We start from the raw sequence: 19,450 nt of genomic DNA on the forward strand, positions 1-19,450 counted from the left end.
ACCCTGGGTTTGGGGGGTTCTTTTTTGTTTTAAATGACCCAGCCATGCAGAGGCCCATTGGGCATGTGCCAGTGAGGTGAGGCCCCAAACGGTCCAAAAACCAAAAAATTAAAAAGTCAAAGCCAGGGGAGGGAGAGGAGGAAACAGAAAGATAATGTCAGGCTGGGCATCAGAGGGAACACCAGGCTACACAAAAAATTAAAATAAATGATGTTCAATCCAGGCACACAGCAGCAGCAAAGGTGGTTCTGTTCCAAGCTTGAAACAGGCCCTTTATCTGAAGGTGGAGAGTATTTACTGTACCATGTATCCTGATGTTGCAGAGCTGTGTGTTGCTTTGCCACCATCTCACAACTACCTGCTTCTCTACCAAGAGCCAGGGAAATACACAATGTTGTGAACCATTAGGGTATGAATAAGCTGCCCTAGATATTTTTGAGGGGGATGAGGCATTAAATGTGCAGTAGCTGTTTTTGAAGGTAGCACATTTGATAAAACATGTATTATCAACCTAACATTTTCAGTAAAGTAATGAATAAAATTGTAATTCATTTTTTCTTTGCAGTAGAGAAGAAGAATGCAATAAAAGCAGGTAAATGTGTTTTTATATTATCCTATATAATAAAAGGCTAAGTGAGTGGCCGTGGCTTTGGAACGTTGGGGATCTGCGTCCCTGCCTCCCTGGGATGTTCTGGGCCTGCGCGAAGCGCAGGCCCAGAAGAGCCCAAGGGACACAGGACCGCAGACACCAGTGTCCCACAGCCATGGGCGGCCATTAGCCGGTGTGTGGCGGCGGGGGAAAGTGGCCGAGGCGGCGGCAGAGCCGCCGCCTCGGCCATGAGCTGCGGCACGGCGAGAGGAGGCCGAGGCAACCAGAAGCGGCCGCCCTGAAAAAGGCGAGGGCAATGGCGGCGGGGGAAGACCGAGACGGGGGACAGGGAAGCTGGGCGAGGTGGCGGCGAAGCCGCCAACGAGGCCCCCGCCCCTCACAGCCGCCGCCCCCGCCTGCTCACCCGCCCTCCCAGCTGCCCAAAATGAAGCTGGGCGAGGTGGCGGTGAAGCCGCCAACGAGGCCCCCGCCAGCTCACAGCCGCCGCCGCCTGCTCACCCGCCCTCCCAGCTGCCTAAAATCACCTTCGCCGCTCCCCCCCCAAAAGATTAAGGGCCAAAATGGCCCATAAGAAGGTCGCCGCCCCCGCCTATCGCCCACCCGCCCACCCAGCTGCCGAAGACCACCTTACGCGCTCCAGCCCGAGGGAAAAGAGAGGAGCTTACGAGCAGAGCTCCTCTCTGTGCTAAGTCACTGCTCAAACTGCCGCTATGGACGCAAAGGACGCCTATTGCGTCCATTGCGACAGTATGGGCAGCAGCTTAACACAGAGAGTAGCTCTGTTCCCGAGTTCCTCTCTTCTCCTTCGAGCTGGAGCGGGTAAGGTGGGCTCCGGCAGCTGGGTGCGCGGGAGGGCAATAGACGGGGGTGGCCACCTTCTCATGGGCCATTTTGGCTGTTATTCATCCACAACCCCCCCGCAAAAAAAGTAAAAGCAAAATAAGGAAGAACAAAAACAGAGACAACAACAAAAACACAAAACAAAAAGAGAGAGGGGACAAGGGGGGGGGGGAAAGACAGAAAGAGAGAGAGAGAGACAGAAAAGACGGGATAGAAAGCTAGCACCCGTTATCATAATGGGCTTAAAAATACTAGTGTTATAATAATGTTGAAGCCTTGCACAGATCTGTATTATTCCTCCTGAGCTGACCATTTCACCAGTGCAGGCAGGAGAGTTACTGTCAGAGAGCTGAGAAGACTTGGAAGTAACCTCCTGTGTTTGGGTTGGGTGACCTAGAACCTTTTACCTGTGTGAGACAGCCCCATCCAGTAAGGCCTAGTTGGGAAGTAATTACTTCCCTAATTGGGAAGTAACCTCCTGAGTTTGGGTGCCCTAGAACCTATTACCTGTGTGAGACAGCCTCATCCAGTAAGGCCTAGTTCTCACTAAGGTTGACAGCCTATGTCCGAGCTGTACCATTTCAGTCAGCAGGTGGGGGCTGCTACATACAAAAATTTCCCATCATGTAGAAAGGTGGTTTGTGAGCATCCCTTCCCATGGAAGTCATACATGGTGCTGCTCAAACATAGATTTACCACGTCAGAGGGAGGCATAGGCTTATGAAACAAACTCAATAGTCAGTGTATGATAGTCATGACATCAACAACCCCCCCAAAAAAACATTTTGCAAAAGCTATGCCCTATTTGCATCTTTGGACAGTTGTGAAACCAGAAACCAATACATCAGTCTTCTCCCTCTTAACTCTCAAAAATAAGTGATGCAGAAATGTCTAAGAATCAGCATCGAGAATGGAGTGCTATAGATGAGCTATGCAGGTCTCACTAACATGGCCAAAGAGATAGAAAACAACTGTACAGGACTGAAAGGAAGAGGGGAAGGAGCCATAATCTGAGGCACAAATGAGGCAGGGGACAGAGGTGATAGATCAAAGGAGTGGAAAGATGAGGGCAAGATGAGGCCTAAGAAAAGAACAGAAAGCTGACTAGAGGTGCACATGAATTGTTTCTTGTGATTAATTTCTTGTGATTCAAATTGAATTACAAAAATTGGAATCTGTTCATTGAACCAGCTTTCGATGGCTGGCCGGTTCAATGAATCGAATAAAAAATTTGGTAAAAGTCCACATTTCACCCACAGGGAACAATGGGGAACTTGAATCACCTCATTGTTCCCCACTGGTAGTCTGGGGACACCAGAATTGTAGGACATGATGGGTGCTCCCTACCACCCAACACACAAAAGAAAAGGGCAAACAGAAGATTTTTTTTTTTTTAAAAAAAACACCTTTCCCCAAAAAAACTCCATTGGATCAAATAGGGATTACGGTTTTAAAAATAATTTAAAATCACCTGCTTGCCCATTTCTTTTGTGGGTTGGGTGGTAGGTAGCACCCACCACGCCATACCACCCAACCAACTTTGGTGTTCCGAAGACCTACCCATGAGGAACAATAGTATTCAAACATAGTAGCAAGCAACAGCACAGCATTATACTCAGTGCTGAGAAAAGAAAAGAAACCACGGAATCAAACCGTCATTGTTTCCTTCCTCCTCTCCTGATATAAGGGCTCTCTCTGCCTCCCAGTTTATTTGAATACATTTTGAAATTCCTTCTTTTTGTACCCCCTTTGTCAGTCTGAGATCCAGCAAAACCAGATGGTAGTTGCAGCAATAGGTAGCACAGCATATACTCAGTGCTGAGAAAAGAAAACAACAAAATCAAACCTTCCTTCTTTCTGTCCTGATGTATCCACTTCTTCATAAGGGCTCACTCTCTGCCTCCCAGTCCCTTTGTTTACATCTTAAAAATCCCTCCAAAAGTGTTGCCCCATCTCTCCTCTCTTCCCCAGCCAATGGAGGCACAGTTACCCATGCCAACACTTGACTTGAATGAAAACATGCCAACCAAGAAGCAAAGAGCTCTCAAGAGAATCAGAAGCCAGTGCTAGAAAACCAATCAACCGGGGGGGGGGGGGGAGCCCATCAAAATGGCTGCACAAATCAAAAAAATCAGTTCACTCAGAATCAGGGCTTGAATCAGCCCCTTTATTTAAGGGGCAATTTGATTCACTGTTGAATCTGCAAATTGCCCTGATTTGGCATGAATCCATTCATGAGAATCCAATTGTGCATCTCTAGAGCTGACCCATTCAGTCAGTCCTCAGTTACCTTCTATTTTGTCACAGATGTTATAGCAGTTTCCTGCACTGAGAAGGGGCTTGAACAAATTATTTCTAAAATCCCTGCTAACTCTGAATTTCTATGATTCTTTGAAATCCAAGAAAACTAGTTTGAGTTCAGATGGGTTGGACTGTCTGCTTAGAAGTGCTTTTGAGCCCCTTGGTAGGCTCAAAAACTCCTTTTTATGCTTGCGTCCTGCTTAACTGTTATGCAAGAACAAGCATTTTTCTTGTCTCTCATGGCTTGCCAGGTGGGTGGGAAGGATTACATTCAAATTCCAGATGTAGATTTGATTTTTTTAAGATCACAATAATTACCATTGAAAATATAAGAGACAGATATATAATAGATATGAGCTATAAATTTAAATATGACAAAATGGATAAAATCAGTATATATTGGGCTAATTGTTTGGATTCTAAAACAATATTGCAGTTCCACAAGCCCCTTAACCTAAAATATGGGGAGGCACCCAATCTGCTCTGATGGAGCAGCTTGTGAATTAGGATGTCGGATAGAAATTTTAAAATAAGTGAGGGCTCTTCACACAATGACTTCAATATTGGTTTTGTGGAGCGGGGGGACAGAAATCTTTGCGCCCTCATGCTCCCACAGAGTATGTCATGTGAACTTTGGGTTTTTCAGTGATCTCCACTTGGCAATGCACCAATCTGACATGAGCCTGAGATTAACAAACCAAGTTCAGCTCTTGGGTTGCAGATCTCAGCACCATGTTGGGTTGGTGGTTGGTGCTTTGCCAAGTGGAGATTGCTAGGAAATCCTGAATTTTTGTAAATTCAGGACACCCAACTGGAGTGCGGATGCAGCGGGGATCTCTATTTTTCACTGAACCAGCAGTGGAGTTGTTGCAGAAGAGTCTCTACATGTCATTGGTGTTGTGGACAAAGGGTATTATATAAGTTGATGATGTGGATACACTAGCTTTGGCAATTAAAAGATTTCTAGACTGCTTATAGAGATGTTGCCCAGAATAGCAAAATTGAGCAGTGATGGTGCAGGGCAAGGAACAAATTTATTTATTTATTATTGATTAAAATTTTCTTATATACCACCTCCCCCAAAGACTCTAGGTGGTGAACAACAAAACCAATAACAGTTAATTAAAATAATAATTAAAAGGCAAATGCCTGGTGAAACAAGTGGGTCTTAAGAAGGGCCATAAAAGCAGCCAGGGAGGGGGCTGGACGAATGTGTGTGTGTGGGGAGAATGTTCCAAAGAAGGGGGGCAGACATAGAGAAAGCCCCCCTACAGGCCCAGGCACCACGCACTGCACCAGGGCCCAGGACACTAAGGAGGGCCAGCTGAGGAGACTTCACAGGATGGGATACAACAGGCTGAGAGAGGCGATCCCAGAGATATACAGGTGCTAAGCCCATAAGGGGTCACCTTATGGGCTTTTCTTCTTGATAAGATAATCACCTTGTAGAAACCTAAAGACCATTCATCCTCCATACAGCCAGTTATATCAATGCAATGATATGTGCTGCATATTTCGTACTAATGCTTAATCATAGGAGAAGGGAATTTTTTCCTTGCCATGCATAGAATACTGTTGATGCTATTTTTGAGCAGGTCACTTTTAGATCCATCACACTTAAGTATATGTATAGGGCAGGGGTGACCAACTGTAGAACTATTTATTACTGTATAATTCTGTCTGATAACATTTCACTATACCTGTTTTCAGAACAAGAACACCTAAACCATGCAATAGGTAAGATGAAATTATTTCCCTCTTCACCATATCTTTTCAATTATATACATGCACGAGTTTCTTCTACATTTGCAAGAATTTCCAAGTACAATTGTCTGTTGAAGACATGCATCAAATACTTAACAGTGGATTTTTATACAGCACAACAAGCCACACACTCAAGAGAGATGTGATCTCACTGACTCTGTGGCTCTCAGCAACCCACCTGCCCTTCTACCAATGGGGGGGGGGGGCTCTGTGTCAATGATGCTGTGCATCTTCATTGCAGTGCCCGACTCGCATCATTTCCTGCAGTGGTGTGTGGTGTCATTGGAATGGAGCTTCCCTTGCTATTGCTTTAATCACAAATAGGCTGTTGTGAGCCATGAAGCCAGTGAGCTCACATCCCTCTTGGGTGCATGGCTCACGGCACCTTATGTAAGCCAGTGCAGGCTTTTCGTGTGAATATGCTGAATTGTTCTTGCAAGCAAACAGTTTTAACTGCATTGGTCATTTATGACATGTTTGACATTCCAGGAGGATGTTGGGAAGGATCTATCTATCTATCTATCTATCTATCTATCTATCTATCTATCTATCAGATTTGGACACCGGCCCAAACTTTCATCTCTGGGTGGTTAACAATAACATTAAAACACATTAAAAACATACACAAAAACTTGATTTAAAAAAAAAAGATAATTTAAAATTGATTAAAATTGATTAAAACTGAAACAATTTTAAAAGCCGAAAAAGCTTGGGTGAAGAGGTGGGTTTTCATATGCTTTTAAAAAATTGTCAGAGATGGGGAGGATCATATTTCAGTAGGAAGCACATTCCATAATCTCGGGGCAGCAACCAAAAAGGCCCGCCCCCATGTGGCCATCAGCCAAGCTGGTGGCAACTGCAGACGGACCTCTCCAGACAACCTCAATGGGTGGTGACAGGTCAGTAGGATAAGGAAGAAAGGGAAAGATCCTCACAGATCATACTGCTTATTAAGTGGGTTCTGTAATCTATGAGAAAGGAACGCACAGCATCTGAGGCTGGAGGTGGCCAATAACCACCAGACTAGTTAGTAGCTATTGATAAACTTGTCCTCCATGAATTTATCTGAAACCTTCTTAAAGCCATCCAGGGTAGTGGCTGTCACCACATCTTGTGTCAGAAAATTCCATAGGTTAATTATGTGTTGTGTGAAGAAGTACTTCTGTACTTGTTGAATGCTAAGTTTTCTTCTCAGATTTGGGATGCAGAAAACTCCAGGAATGGAAATGGCTTCAGAGATGAACTGCACCACTTTCCTCCTGATATCTTGCATTGCTTACATGACTAGACAACTTGCACTAGTTACAAATGTATTAAAAGGTCATGTGCAAGTAATGCAAAATTGTTTTGAATGATTTATGCATTTCAATCTCTCTGCTATCTCTGGAAACAGACTAGGCCATTGAAGTTCACAAGAGGGTGGTACAATTTTACCTATTAACAGATTGTGGTAGTAACTCATTCCAGAGATTTTAAATATATGTGAAGGAATGCTAATAATTCTGATACATAGTTTTCTTCTTGTATATTTATTGTTATAGATATAGGGAGAACAACATCCCAAACAGGTGTGTATCCTTTATTAGAATAATTAGCAACAAGATTCAGATATTTTGGCTGAATTATAATGTACTACTTTACATTAGTTTTTAACATACTTCTTGGGTGGATTTTTCATGCGTAGGGGGAAATCTACATGTTTAGAATATGTAGCTATGATCTCCCTTGAACCTGTACTAGATATGAGTTGCTAATACAAATAAAAAAAGATCAGAGGTAAATACAAGTATGTATTTACACACTCGTAGTGAGTGTGTTTCCTGTATTTACAGAGAAAACTCCATGTGTCCATGCAAAATATGACATTTCCTATTCCACGGTTTCTGGGTGATTAATACGATAGCTATGATGTCCACAGGCAAACAGGCCTCTTAAAGTAGCAGTCACTGTAAAATGTGACCAGCCCATCAGTGTTGGTTATCAAAGGAAGAGATTCTTACATCTAAATCACCCCTTTCTTCACAAGGTCTCATAGATGTCAGTGTAAATAAGACATTTGAAGGGTAGTATGACTGTCAACAAACCATCATGATGTCATTCTTTGTCACAGAAACCTCTAACAAAAAAATGACTGCTAAAGACCTGGATTTGGAACAATGTGGTATTTTCTGAACTCTCAGATTTCTGAATCAGTCCCATAACTACATTCAGTCACATAATTAGTAGTGGAGATTGAAAATGCACCGCAATGGCTGATGTGATTATGACATCACTTTCTTGTTGGCCTCTGAGGCAGAGATACTGTAGCTGATTCTGCTGAGTTTTCTCTGCCTTCTTCTTTGCTGACAACTAACAGGCCTCAGAATTACAAAGGTGAGAAACTATGTGGGCGGAGGGTGGGTGGGAGATTCATCCAACTTTTCTACCAAGTAATGAGAAGGTTGCAGCTCTGATTTGGGTGGGATACTGCTGGGGTGGGGAACAGTGGAACTCTCTCTTTCCCTGATACTGAAGGCCTTTGGTGTGTGAGGCAGTGGGAGCTATTATTTGGGGGGATACTGGAGGGGAACTTAAGAACTCTTTCTCTACTACCGTCTCTAGTGATCTTGGGGGTGGAGCTGGAGTGTGGAGGGAGCAAAATGCAAGGAACAGACAGCAAGGCTGTTCTCACGAGCAGCCAAGAATGAGCTAGGCATGGCTCCCAGTGAGTATCTGTGGGAGCTGCATGACTCCTGGCAGCACCGTGGCGGAAAACCTGCCTACGGATCCTGCAAAGCTAGCTTAGACTAAGGGCTCACTGCTCATATGTGAATGCTGGCTGCTCCCAGACAGTGCTAGAACTGGAGTGGGCTCCTGGGCTTTGCTGGGGGATCCTCACAACACACCTTGCACTTGTGCAGGGCTTTGTGGCATTTCTGGGGGCCAGGGCCATGCGTCCCAACCCCTGCACCTCCACACTGCCTGGGACAGCAGCGGACAATCTAGGCATGCAATGTGCACACACTGACCCTCCCAAACCTGGCAGCTGGATTGTTTGTGGGAAAGGTGAGCTTCTGCTGCCTTCCCCACCACCTGCTCTGAAGCCCTCTCACACAGTCATGACAGTGGGCTCAGCATCTTTGCAACAAGATGTTTAATCAGTTACATTGAAAGCCGTGGCAGCTGATGGTTCCTGGAATAGGGAGGGGCACTAGACAGGGAAGGTGATAGGTGGAGCCACAGGTAGTGAGAGGTGAAGCCAACTGTGGGCAGCTGTGGAGCTGGAGACAGGACTAAGCTGTTGCCTTAGCAAAATTTGACAAAGTGTAGTTTTGTAGCTAACAAGTGGGATAAAAATACACAAACACAAGCACAGGAATCTGAATTGCTCATCAGCAGAGATACAGAGAAATATGGAAAACATCAGTTTTATAGAGCTTAACAGGACTATGGTAATGTGTAGATTTGTATCTAATTTGGCAGGATCAAAGTACAAGCACACACATACAGGAAAAGATCTGTACAAGCCACAATCAAAACACAGACTAGCTACAAAAGGCTGCTTCTGTGGAGAATAAATGCCTTCTAAAGTCAGCAGGACAGGTCTGTCTGCCTGATTATTTCAAAAATTAATACTACTCATAATAAATTAGAACAAGAAGAAAGAACTCTGACCCAGAGTGGTACAGTGCTTAGTGTGCTGAACCAGATGGGGAAATTGAAGTTCAAATCCCCATTCAGCCATGGAACCTACAGGATCACTCAAGGAAGAGAGCTGGTCTTGTGGTAGCAAGCATGACTTGTCCCCTTAAGCTAAGCAGGATCTGCCCTGGTTGCATACGAAAGGGAGACTAGAAGTGTGAGCGCTGTAAGATATTCCCCTTAGGGGATGGAGCTGCTCTGGTAATAGCATTGAGGCTCCAAGTTCCTTCCTGGGCATCTCCAAGATAGGGCTGAGAGAGATTCCTGCCTGCAACCTTGGAGAAGCCACTGCCAGTCTGTGTAGACAATACTGAGCGAGATGGACCTATGGTCTGACTCAGTATATGGCAGCTTCCTATGTTCCTATGTTGACAGTAATTTATCTCTCAGCATAACCTTCCTCATAGGGCTGTTGGAAGGATAAATTTAACCATGTGCACCAATCCGGGCTTCTTGGAGGAAGCACAGGCTATACATGTAAAAGTTTTATTTATTTTTATTTATATATATATATATATATATATATATATATATACACACACACACACACACACACACACACACACACACACACACACATATGTATGTCATAGGTAAAGCAGAGACCAGCTACACTAATGGAGAACAAATGCATTCTGAAGTTATAAGGGCAGATCTTCCTGCCTATTTTAAAAATGCAGACATAAATAATAGAAAAAGTACAGGTTTTTCCAGTGATGCTTACTAAAGTTATGAACCATCTCCTGTAACTTAGAGGATACCATGGGAAGCAAAGATGCATGGAGACATCCTCTCTCTACTCCATGCCTGCTGCCCACCTTGGGTGCCCACCACATAGCCTGCGTGTCCATCCTAGTGAGCAGCAAATGTTTTTAATAGAGATTACTTCCTTGTTTCCCCCAGTGGACATATTAATCTTTCAAATACTGGCCACAATCCAGAGAAAAACCTGGTTAGCTTTCTGCATAGCAAATTGATTTTTAATTTTTCCCCTTCCAACAGAATCAATTCCTTCTCTACATACACCACACCCACATGGAAATCCATTTCTGCAATTATTTGAAAAGCAGTTTGGACTCAGAAATCCTTGCACCTTTCCTGAAATAACTTTCTAGCTTCTTATGCCAGTTTCTAATCTACTGTAATTAGTCCAGTCTTCCAGAATTGGCCATATTGCTTTGCATACAGACCAGATCAGAGAGCAAGGGAGAGAAAGCAGAGGTTGCATTACAACTCTCCAAACACAAAGAAGCCAGCAAAATATCAGACTTACCAAAAGCTAGTCAATCTATCAGCCTAGTCCCTCTCTGGTTGTTTTATAGGGCAGTACTAGGACCACCCACTTTGGGGAAAAAGTGAACATTCTTATTGGCTCCTGCCTTATTAATATTAATATTTTAAAAGGTCTGGGCCACTGTTCCCTCTAAGGTGTGTTTGCGCACGTGCGCACACAAACTCCCAGACCCCCCACGCAGCAGTTTCTGACAGGCGCACAGTCTGCTGAGCTCGCCACACAACTGCCCCGCACCCTGTTTCTGCTTCTCCCCAGCTGGTCTGCCGCCACTGCCTCCCTCTCTCCCTCCCCCCACCCACCCACAGCCAGGCCTCCTCCTCCTGCAGTTCTGGCTTCAGTTCTCATGAGACTTCCATCAAGATCTGCAGATGGAGCCAGAGGAGGAATGACGGAGGAGGACAGGAGGAACATAGGAAGCTGCCATATACCGAGTCAGACCATACGTCCATCTTGCTCAGTATTGTCTTCACAGACTGGCAGCGGCTTCTCCAAGGTTGCAGGCAGGAAGCCCTCTCAGCCCTATCTTGGAGATGCCAGGGAAGGAACTTGGAGCCTAGATGCTCTCCCCAGAGCGACTCCAGCCCCTGAGGTGGATATCTTACAGTGCTCACACTTCGTCTCCCTTTCATATGCAGCCAGGGCAGATCCTGCTTAGCTTAAGGGGACAAGTCATCCTTGCTACCACAAGACCAGCTCTCTTCCCTAAACAGGAGACATCAGCGTCTCCCGCAAGCTGCTAGAGAGACTGACAGAATGTGTTGGGGTGGAGGCCTGTGGGCCTGGGGAGATAAAAAATTAATTCTTTCTGTGTGTGTGTGTGTGTGTGTGTGTGTGTGTGTGTGTGTGTGTATGAGAGAGAGAGAGAGAGAGAGAGAGAGAGAGAGAGAGAGAGAGAGAGAGAGAGAGTTGTGTGCACACTGCCTTGACACTGCCACCCAGAACAAAACTCTTTCCACTCACTAACGATAAAAATTAGTGAGAACACTGTTCTGAGGCTTTTCATATGTTCTGTGCTACTGTTGCCCATTCTTACAACTCTTGAAGCAGGAGCTGGCTCTAGCCAAGAGCAGCAGGAAACAACAGAGGGAGGCAGTAGGCACACCACATTGAAGCATAGACAACATGTCTGACTGAGAAATTTAAGGTGAATGCTGCCCAGTTTGTCCATAGATAAGATCTGCCTCTGACTGGAAGACGAAGAGAGCTGTGTTTCCTGAGTCTCTCCCATATTTGTAAAGAGAAAATAGCCAGAGCTTGGAGGGCCAAGAACATGAAGAATAGCAGAGCAGGAGGGAGATGGCTAAGAAGTGGGCAGAAAGTAAAGTGCCTTTTACTGTCAGTAGTGGTTGTGTGTGGGTAGGGGGCTGATTTTATGAAACTTCTGCTCAAGAGATATTAGGCAGATCTGTGGCATCACTTAAATTAAGGTAGGCATATAAGCACCCCTTGCCAAGAAAGATTCCATCTGTCGGAGTCCCTGCTCGATAATACTGGGTGTATGGAGGGAGGGCACTGTGTGCAAGAAACACACTCTGCATTTAATGGTGATAGAAGGAAAGAGCATGCTGCACATGTTTTGGCACCATTGTTAGTTAATCTTGGGCTTTTTCTTTCTTCCACCATTAACTGTAGAACTGTGTTGCTTGTATTACTGCTAACTGCAGAGTATCCTCCCTCCAAAAGAGCAAGGATTCCAAAGCAGATGGAATCTTTCTTGGCAGGGGTAGTGGTAGTTGTGGCGTGGTAAGTTTGCCTTAATTTAAGGGGTGCTACAGATCTGCCTGATCTCTCTTGAGCTGAAGTTCCATACAGTCAGGGTCCACCACTCCGCAAACAACTAAAAGGCTTTTTACTCTCCCACATTCCTTAGCCAGCCTGCTTGTACTCTGCTCCTGTCTTCATCTTCTTGGTCATCCCAGCGTATTTTACTTTTAGGAACATAGCAGAGACTTGGGAAACACAGCTTCTTTGGTCTTTCAGTTTAACTAATTAAACAACACCCCCTTGCAAATATGATTTCTGTTACTTGCCTTCTGCTCCCCCCACACTCCAGCCCCACCTCCAGGATCACTAGAGACAGTGGTAGAGAAAGAGTTCCTCAGTCCTCCTCCAGTATCCCCCCAGATCAGAGCTGCCACTACCTCACACTGAGTTCTCAATTCCATACCCCAAAAGTATCCCACCCAAATCAGAGCTGCAACCTCTCCATTACCTGATAGCAAAGTTGGATGAATCCCATAGGGTGCATTTTCAGTCTCTTTCTAGGATTGCAGTTTTCAGCTAACCTTAAATATTTTCTTTAGCAGAAAATGGGGCTATTCTCACGATCAGCAACAATAGGGCTAGGAGAGCCTAGCCCGGTTTTTGCTGATCGTGTAAACCACCGGGCTTGCAGGTGAGCCCATTGGTTTACAAACGGGGCACCCGCTTCTGTAGCCCTCCCTTTAGCCTGGGTTTGTGGAGTGAGCACTCCGCAAACCCGGGCTATCTGATCGTGAGTAGCCACAGTGTGGCTCTGCGTCGTGGCTACTCACAAGTAGACCCCTGGAGAAGAGGCGAAAAGCTGCCTCCTGGCTCCGGGGGTCTCCCTAGTATGCCTTGCACGCTCGCGCACGGCATACTGCAGTTTCCGGGAGCCGCGTGGCCCCCGAGCTCCTCAGCCCCTGCTGGCTCTGTGCCGGAGCCGGCAATCATGTTGGTGGCCAATCCGGCCACCCAAGGCTACCTCCCTGCTCGTGTGCAGGGAGAGCGGGCTTAGCCAGTGGGGAGGCTGGGGTGTTGGTGGAAGTAGCCTTCATCACTGCTGTCCCTGCTGCTAGCTTGTTTTTAAAGATAAAAGAAAGACTACCTTTTTCCTCATGCCCCACCACCCTTCATTTAGCCCTTTACTTGTAAAGAGGAATCCTTGTCGGATTGCCCTTTACAAGTATACCCATCAAGCCCCCAAGCCAAGTTGGGAGGTGTTTTTTTGAGCTGGGCTTGTCTCAACTTACCCTCAGACCGGCTCCCCTCCAGTTCGGTTTGAGGGCAAACCTTTGAGCCAAGCAGGCTTGACCTTGAGCTGGCTCAATTTTGAGCCGGCTCACACACTGCTACAGTGAGTGAAGCACAAGTTAGTCTCAAGGCCAGGAATGGAGCCCATCACAACAGTCACCAAGAAATATCATATATATACACACAAACACAGAGCTGCCACTGTCCATTTATCTCCACAACACTATTCTCACAAACAAAACAAACAGCAACTCAAGGAAAGAAGGCACTCAAGTTCTGCCTTTGTCATTCTGAGATCCAGCAAAACCAGATAGTTATAGCAGCAATAGCATGGCATATTATACTCAGTATTGAGAAAAGAAAACCACAAAACCAAACCTTCTTCCCTCTTTTCCTGGTGTAGCCACTTCAAAAGAGGCACAGTATAAGGATCTTTTGAATGCATTCTGAAATCCCTTCTTTTTTTGTTCCCCTCTCCCTCCCCCCAGGCAGTGGAGGCAGAGCTGCCTATGATAACACTTGATTTGAATGATAACAAACCAACCATGAAGCAAGTAGATTCCAAGCCAATCAGAAGCCAGTGCCAGAAAACCAATCAAAAAGGGGAAAACAGTCCTCCAAAATGGCGGTTGAAATGTTGAAATGTTTCAATCAAAATTGTTTTGTTCTGAGCTTGAAACAGGCCCTTTATTTAGAGGGCATTTAGTTTTGAGCTCAAAACACTCCAAATGGCCCATTTTGAGTCAAAATGCTTCGTCATTGAAATGTTTTGCACTTCCCTATTCTGCACCTAGTAATCAATTTCTTTTAATGTTTTTTCTTGTTTTTTCATTTTGCTAATTCAAACCATTGTTTTATAGCTGTTGCTGATCTGCAAAAACGTTCTGGTAAGACAAGACTTTATATATGGATTTGGATCAGTGGGAAAGGGTTGGAGACAGAGATGAAAAGGCATGCACATACAGGTGTCCCTTGTTATTGGTGGGGATTCTGTTCACGCCTCTAGGTGCAAATATGGAAACTGAAAATAATTAAACCTTGAGTCAATGGAAACTGGGTTAGGTTCCTAGCCAAAATAGGGGCCGAAAAAGCAAGGGGGACAGAAATAAGAGAAAAAGGGACAAAACCTTACTTTCCAACTGTCAAGCTCTCCAGCAATGACCCTCCAACCCCCCCCCCCCAATAGTTGAAAATGGTAGCCGGGAATGCCATTAGAAGTCATTTGTGGCCACTCAAGACCACAGAGAGGTTAATTTTGCCTATTTTTCTACTCACACATAATGAAAGTGGGTCGCTAAGACCCAGTCATGGATATGTCAAACTGTGGATACGGAGTCTGCGGATACCGAGGGCCACCTATATAATACTAGCAATGAGAATACAATACCTGGCAAAAGGGCATGTGCTGGATAATTTCAATATGTTTTCAGTGTCTTGGTGAAACTATTGTAATCATTGTATGCCAGCATATAATACTAAACCACACAATACCAAGCCAAGCCTCAAAGAAAAGGGGATGGGGTTAGTGGCACAATTCTCCTCCTCCTCCTCCTCCTCCTCCTCCGGCAACTTATATCAGGGGCTGGCTCCTCACTGGGATACCACAGCCCACTCTTTTCTTCTGACTCTCATCATGGGCTGGCTCATGATAAGGCTGCTTCACAAGTCTAACACTCCAGCCCCTCCCTTTCTGCTTCTACCCCACCCCCAGGTTTTATTAAGTCCCTCAGTTCAGCCTTTTCATTTCCATCTCCAGATCCTGACTCCTCCCCACTGGCAACCTCCGCCTCCATCAGCCAGGTCACTCCACTGATGTCATCAGTGGGCACCATCTGGGCCATTTGGCTGCTCATTGGCCACCTGCTTTCCCTCTGGCCAACATGAGAACACCACCTACCTAGCTGGGCATCCTGTTCAGCCTCCCGCCCAACCTCCCCATGCTCTTTCCCTCGCTTCCTCCTTCGGGCTAAGCCAGCATTGAAGGCAGGACACTGGGCCAGTTAGGAGCTATAATCCCGCATCTGAGGACACAAGTTTCAGGACCCCTGCAATAAACAAAATATTCTTCCATTTCAGCTCGACTCACAGAGGAGCTGGGTAAGCCCCACAGCTTTTGATGAGACAAATATTATTTCGTACCGGCGTGTGTGTGTGTGCGGGGGTTGTCTGCATTACAGAGTTAAAACAAATTCATTCAATTCTTAAAAATTGTGGCCTCTTTGTGGTTTCATATATGTTTGGCTATTTCACTCTTCTCTGCACCTGATGGATTTTCCTTTCTTTTTGTAGATTTTAGAAGAGCTCAGTGTCTTGCAGGTAAGGAGCTATGCAATGCCATTTTTCAGTTAGTTACTAGATCTGATTAGGCCTAATTCATTTCCACACATGCATGTAATTCATTCACTATGTCGTCATTGACGCATACATGTCTATACTGCATAATGTAGTGGTTAGAGTGCTGGACTAGGACCAGGAAGACCCAATTTCAAATCCCCATTCAACCATGAAACTCACTGGGTGACTCTGGGCCAGTCATGTATCTCTCAGCCTAGCCTGCCTCACAGGGTTATTGTGAGAATAAAAATAAGCATGTACACCACTCTGAGCTCCTCGAAGGATACGTGGGATATAAACGTAATAAAATAAATTAAAATAAATAAAAATTCTGAGTCCCATTGACTTCAGTGGGACCAACCACCAAGGAAGTGTGTATAGGGTTGCTGAGAAGAAGCTGGGTATGTGAACGGTCCCCATGGAAATGTGTAGTGTTTGAATTCACGTCAAGGGATATGAAATCTTTAGTCTACAGGTTTTAATCAGTTGTAGCTTTGCACTCATGCAAGCCATCATCAAGCAGTGGTTGAATAGTGAATGGCCATGTTTGAATCCATTTTCAGTTCTTTCAGATGTAAAACGAGGTTGAATTTACTCTTTTTTTTCTTTTTCAAACTCTGTTTCTGACCACTATAGCCAATGAACACTGACTCACATACCACACAAGGATATATCAGCCCAGTAACGTTGACTGCATAGAAGTTGCACAAATGCAAAAATTGCATAAATGAAGTTACACAGGAGTAAGCTCACTGTTCCCAATGGGCTTACCTGTGTGTAACAACATTTGCGCAGTTTACATGCATGCAACACTACTGGGGTGATGCACTCTTGCATGGGGTGTCAGCCTCTATCTGGTTTGAAAGCTCAACCTCAACTTGTTTTGGAAAATAAGAGTTGATTCGGCAGAAGCGATCTACAATTCTGTGTATGTCATCTGGCAAATTTACTGCTTCAGTTTATGCCAATGCCCTATCCCTTGCCTCACAACAGAGGCAAAACTGTGATAACCAATGAAGGAAAATGATGTGAATTGCTTGCATAGATGCATTGCTTAGAATCTTGCTTTCTTTTGAAAGCATTGTTGTGATCCAAACAGAAAATCTGAAAAGCAAATGACTGTACATCCATACTGCAGTAATTCTTTTACCCCATCCTTCTTAATTTCTTTTACTATATCTAGCAATGGTCTCTTAGTAACAGGAGGATTTTGCCAGTGGGATATAATGAATATGATGAATGGCCTTGAATGTGTTATAAAAGCACTAATCCTTGATTGTTGTTGTTTTCTCCCTCTGCTTCCCAATAGCTTCTGTCATTTTGGATCCAGATTGTAAACATCCTGAAGTCACCATCAGTGAAAGTAATAGGATAGCCCAACTTAAACCACCTACAGCAGGGCAACCTGTAACTGCTCCTTTTGTGATGGGGAAGGAGGGTTATGCTGCTGGGAAACACTACTGGGAGGTGAAGGTAGGTGACAGGTTGGACTGGGAGCTGGGAGTGCTGACTCAAGCTTCTAGGGACAAAGCCAAAAAGGAAATGTCTGTGGATTCCCTTGGAGAAGAATTCTGGACTCTGAGAAGCTGCAGAGGAGACTTATTTTCAGGCAAGGATAAGATTAACAAGATAGAAGTATCCTATTCAGTGATTGGCATATTCTTAGACCAACAGGATGCAAGAACTATCTCATTTTATAATGCACTGTTAATGTTCCATATGTGTTCTATCCCCATTCAGTCAGAAGAGAAATTATTCCCATTTTTCAGCTTTGGCAAAGCTGCAGAAGACAAAGATCAGAGTCCACTGGAGATTATTCCTGTCAGTGTCACTGTCCATTCCAATAATTTTCAGTAGAAAGAATTGTTCTGAGTTTTGTTTTGTTTTATCACCAAAGAAGAAAAGTGGACAGAATATTGAATCCCAGGATTCACAAGCTGACAAAAAAATAAATAATTAAAGATGTGAATGAATTGATTTTTTATTTGTTTTGTGCCCAAATCTAATCACCCCTGATTTGTTTTGTGTCCAAATCTGTCCCCTCAAATCGCCCTAGATTCAATCCAGATTTGAATTTGGATCGATTTGGACCACTTATAAAGGTCCTAGGGGCATCAAATTTGTGTCATGTGTAGGTCCCCATGGGTGCCATCTACCACCCAAAGTTCAAGGCAGTAGGGAACTTGGTTGATATTTAATGATTTATTTTTTTTAGTTTCTATCTGATTCTGTATATTTCTGCCATAGGAAATAAAGGAGATTTGAAGTTGCCCTCTCCTAAACCTAACATGGATCCCCAGCTTTCATTTTTTTAAAAAAAAGCTACGCTCTAGCCCTTGTAGAAGTGGAGTTATGGAGCAAAATGTGCATTATTTATTTTTCAAGTGTTTGGATTCTTTGGTGTATAAGAACTTCTCCTCATAATGAATCTCTATGAGGATTCATTGCACACTTTCATTACTTCTGTTCATTTTTACTGGCATTGAACACTGCCAATGGTCAATTGCCTTGTGTCAACTACTCCCCCCCCCCACACACAACTTGGGTATTCAGTTTATTTTTTAGGAATTTTTGAAGCGTTTCGATTCTTTGGTGTCTTCATTACACACCTTGATTTCTTCTGTTCATTTTGACCCCATTGCTTTTTGGGTGGGGGTGGTGAATTAGTGGCATCCCATGTGCCATCTACCTCCCAACCTGCAAGCCACTGGGTACTCAGTTTATATTTTAGGAATTTTTGAAGTATTTAGATTCTTTGGTGTATAATGAATCCTCATAGGGATTCATTATGATGAAAGCTTATTGGACACCAAAGAGTCTAAACACTTGAAAAAATTCCTAGAACATAAACAGAGTAGTACCCCACTGCTAGGGATGTGCAAACTGATTCAGGTAAAAAATGATTTGTACCCTAATCAAGCTGATTTGGGTGATTTGTGGACAGAACAAATCACCCCTGTGCTCAACTGCCCAGATTTGGGTACAAAACAAATCACCCAGATTTGGACCCCAAAATTTGGGAGATTTGGCCCTCCATTTTGTGGCCAAAGTGGGTTGGGTGGTAGGGCCCAATGGGTGGAAGCTACCACCCACATTTCAAAGAAATTGTGCAAAGGGAATCCAGAGAATCAACTCTCAGAACATCTCAAACATTGAAAAGAACAAAACCCAGTTCCCCATGGGCTTGTCATTTTGGGAGTGGTAGGGACCCTATGTGCACTACACCACAACCCACTCTGGGCCACCCTGGTGTCCCCAAAGTGGAGTTATGGGGTGCTAAAATTCCCCATTACTCCCTCTAGGGGGAAGCTTAAAGAAGCACAAACGTCAAAAAAATTTTAAACCACCCCTTTCACCAATTTATTTTAAATCTCAGTGGTAGCAGGCCCCCACTGGGGCACAAGCACCTGACCCACTCTTCTTCCCCTTAAGCCCTTTTTCAAAAGATTTTTTAAAAACACCCCTTTGCCCAATTTCTTTGAAATCTGTCTGGAATATTGCTTGCACCCATTGGGCACTACCACCCACCACAACCCACTCTGGGCCACCCTGGTGCCCCCTCAGGGACTTATAACTAAGGCTGATGAAATCTCCATTATTCCCTATGGGGATAAGTTTAAAGACGCATGAAC

General features: G+C 44.5%; 1 protein-coding gene across 1 annotated transcript in view; it reads left to right on the top strand.

Moving 5' to 3' along the window:
* The window catches only part of LOC128331056 (butyrophilin subfamily 3 member A3-like), a 30,070-nt gene extending 12,381 nt beyond the window's left edge, over positions 1-17,689 (top strand). The window contains exons 6-12 of the mRNA XM_053264420.1: positions 566-592; positions 5,462-5,488; positions 7,057-7,083; positions 14,345-14,371; positions 15,561-15,581; positions 15,774-15,800; positions 17,128-17,689. Coding sequence (XP_053120395.1) covers positions 566-592; positions 5,462-5,488; positions 7,057-7,083; positions 14,345-14,371; positions 15,561-15,581; positions 15,774-15,800; positions 17,128-17,675 — 704 coding nt within the window. The 3' untranslated portion in view covers positions 17,676-17,689. The remainder of the gene's footprint in view (positions 1-565; positions 593-5,461; positions 5,489-7,056; positions 7,084-14,344; positions 14,372-15,560; positions 15,582-15,773; positions 15,801-17,127) is intronic.
* Positions 17,690-19,450: the final 1,761 nt, after the last annotated feature.

Source organism: Hemicordylus capensis, chromosome 6 (assembly GCF_027244095.1).
Source record: "Hemicordylus capensis ecotype Gifberg chromosome 6, rHemCap1.1.pri, whole genome shotgun sequence".
In the NCBI taxonomy this organism is placed as follows: Eukaryota; Metazoa; Chordata; class Lepidosauria; order Squamata; family Cordylidae; genus Hemicordylus; species Hemicordylus capensis.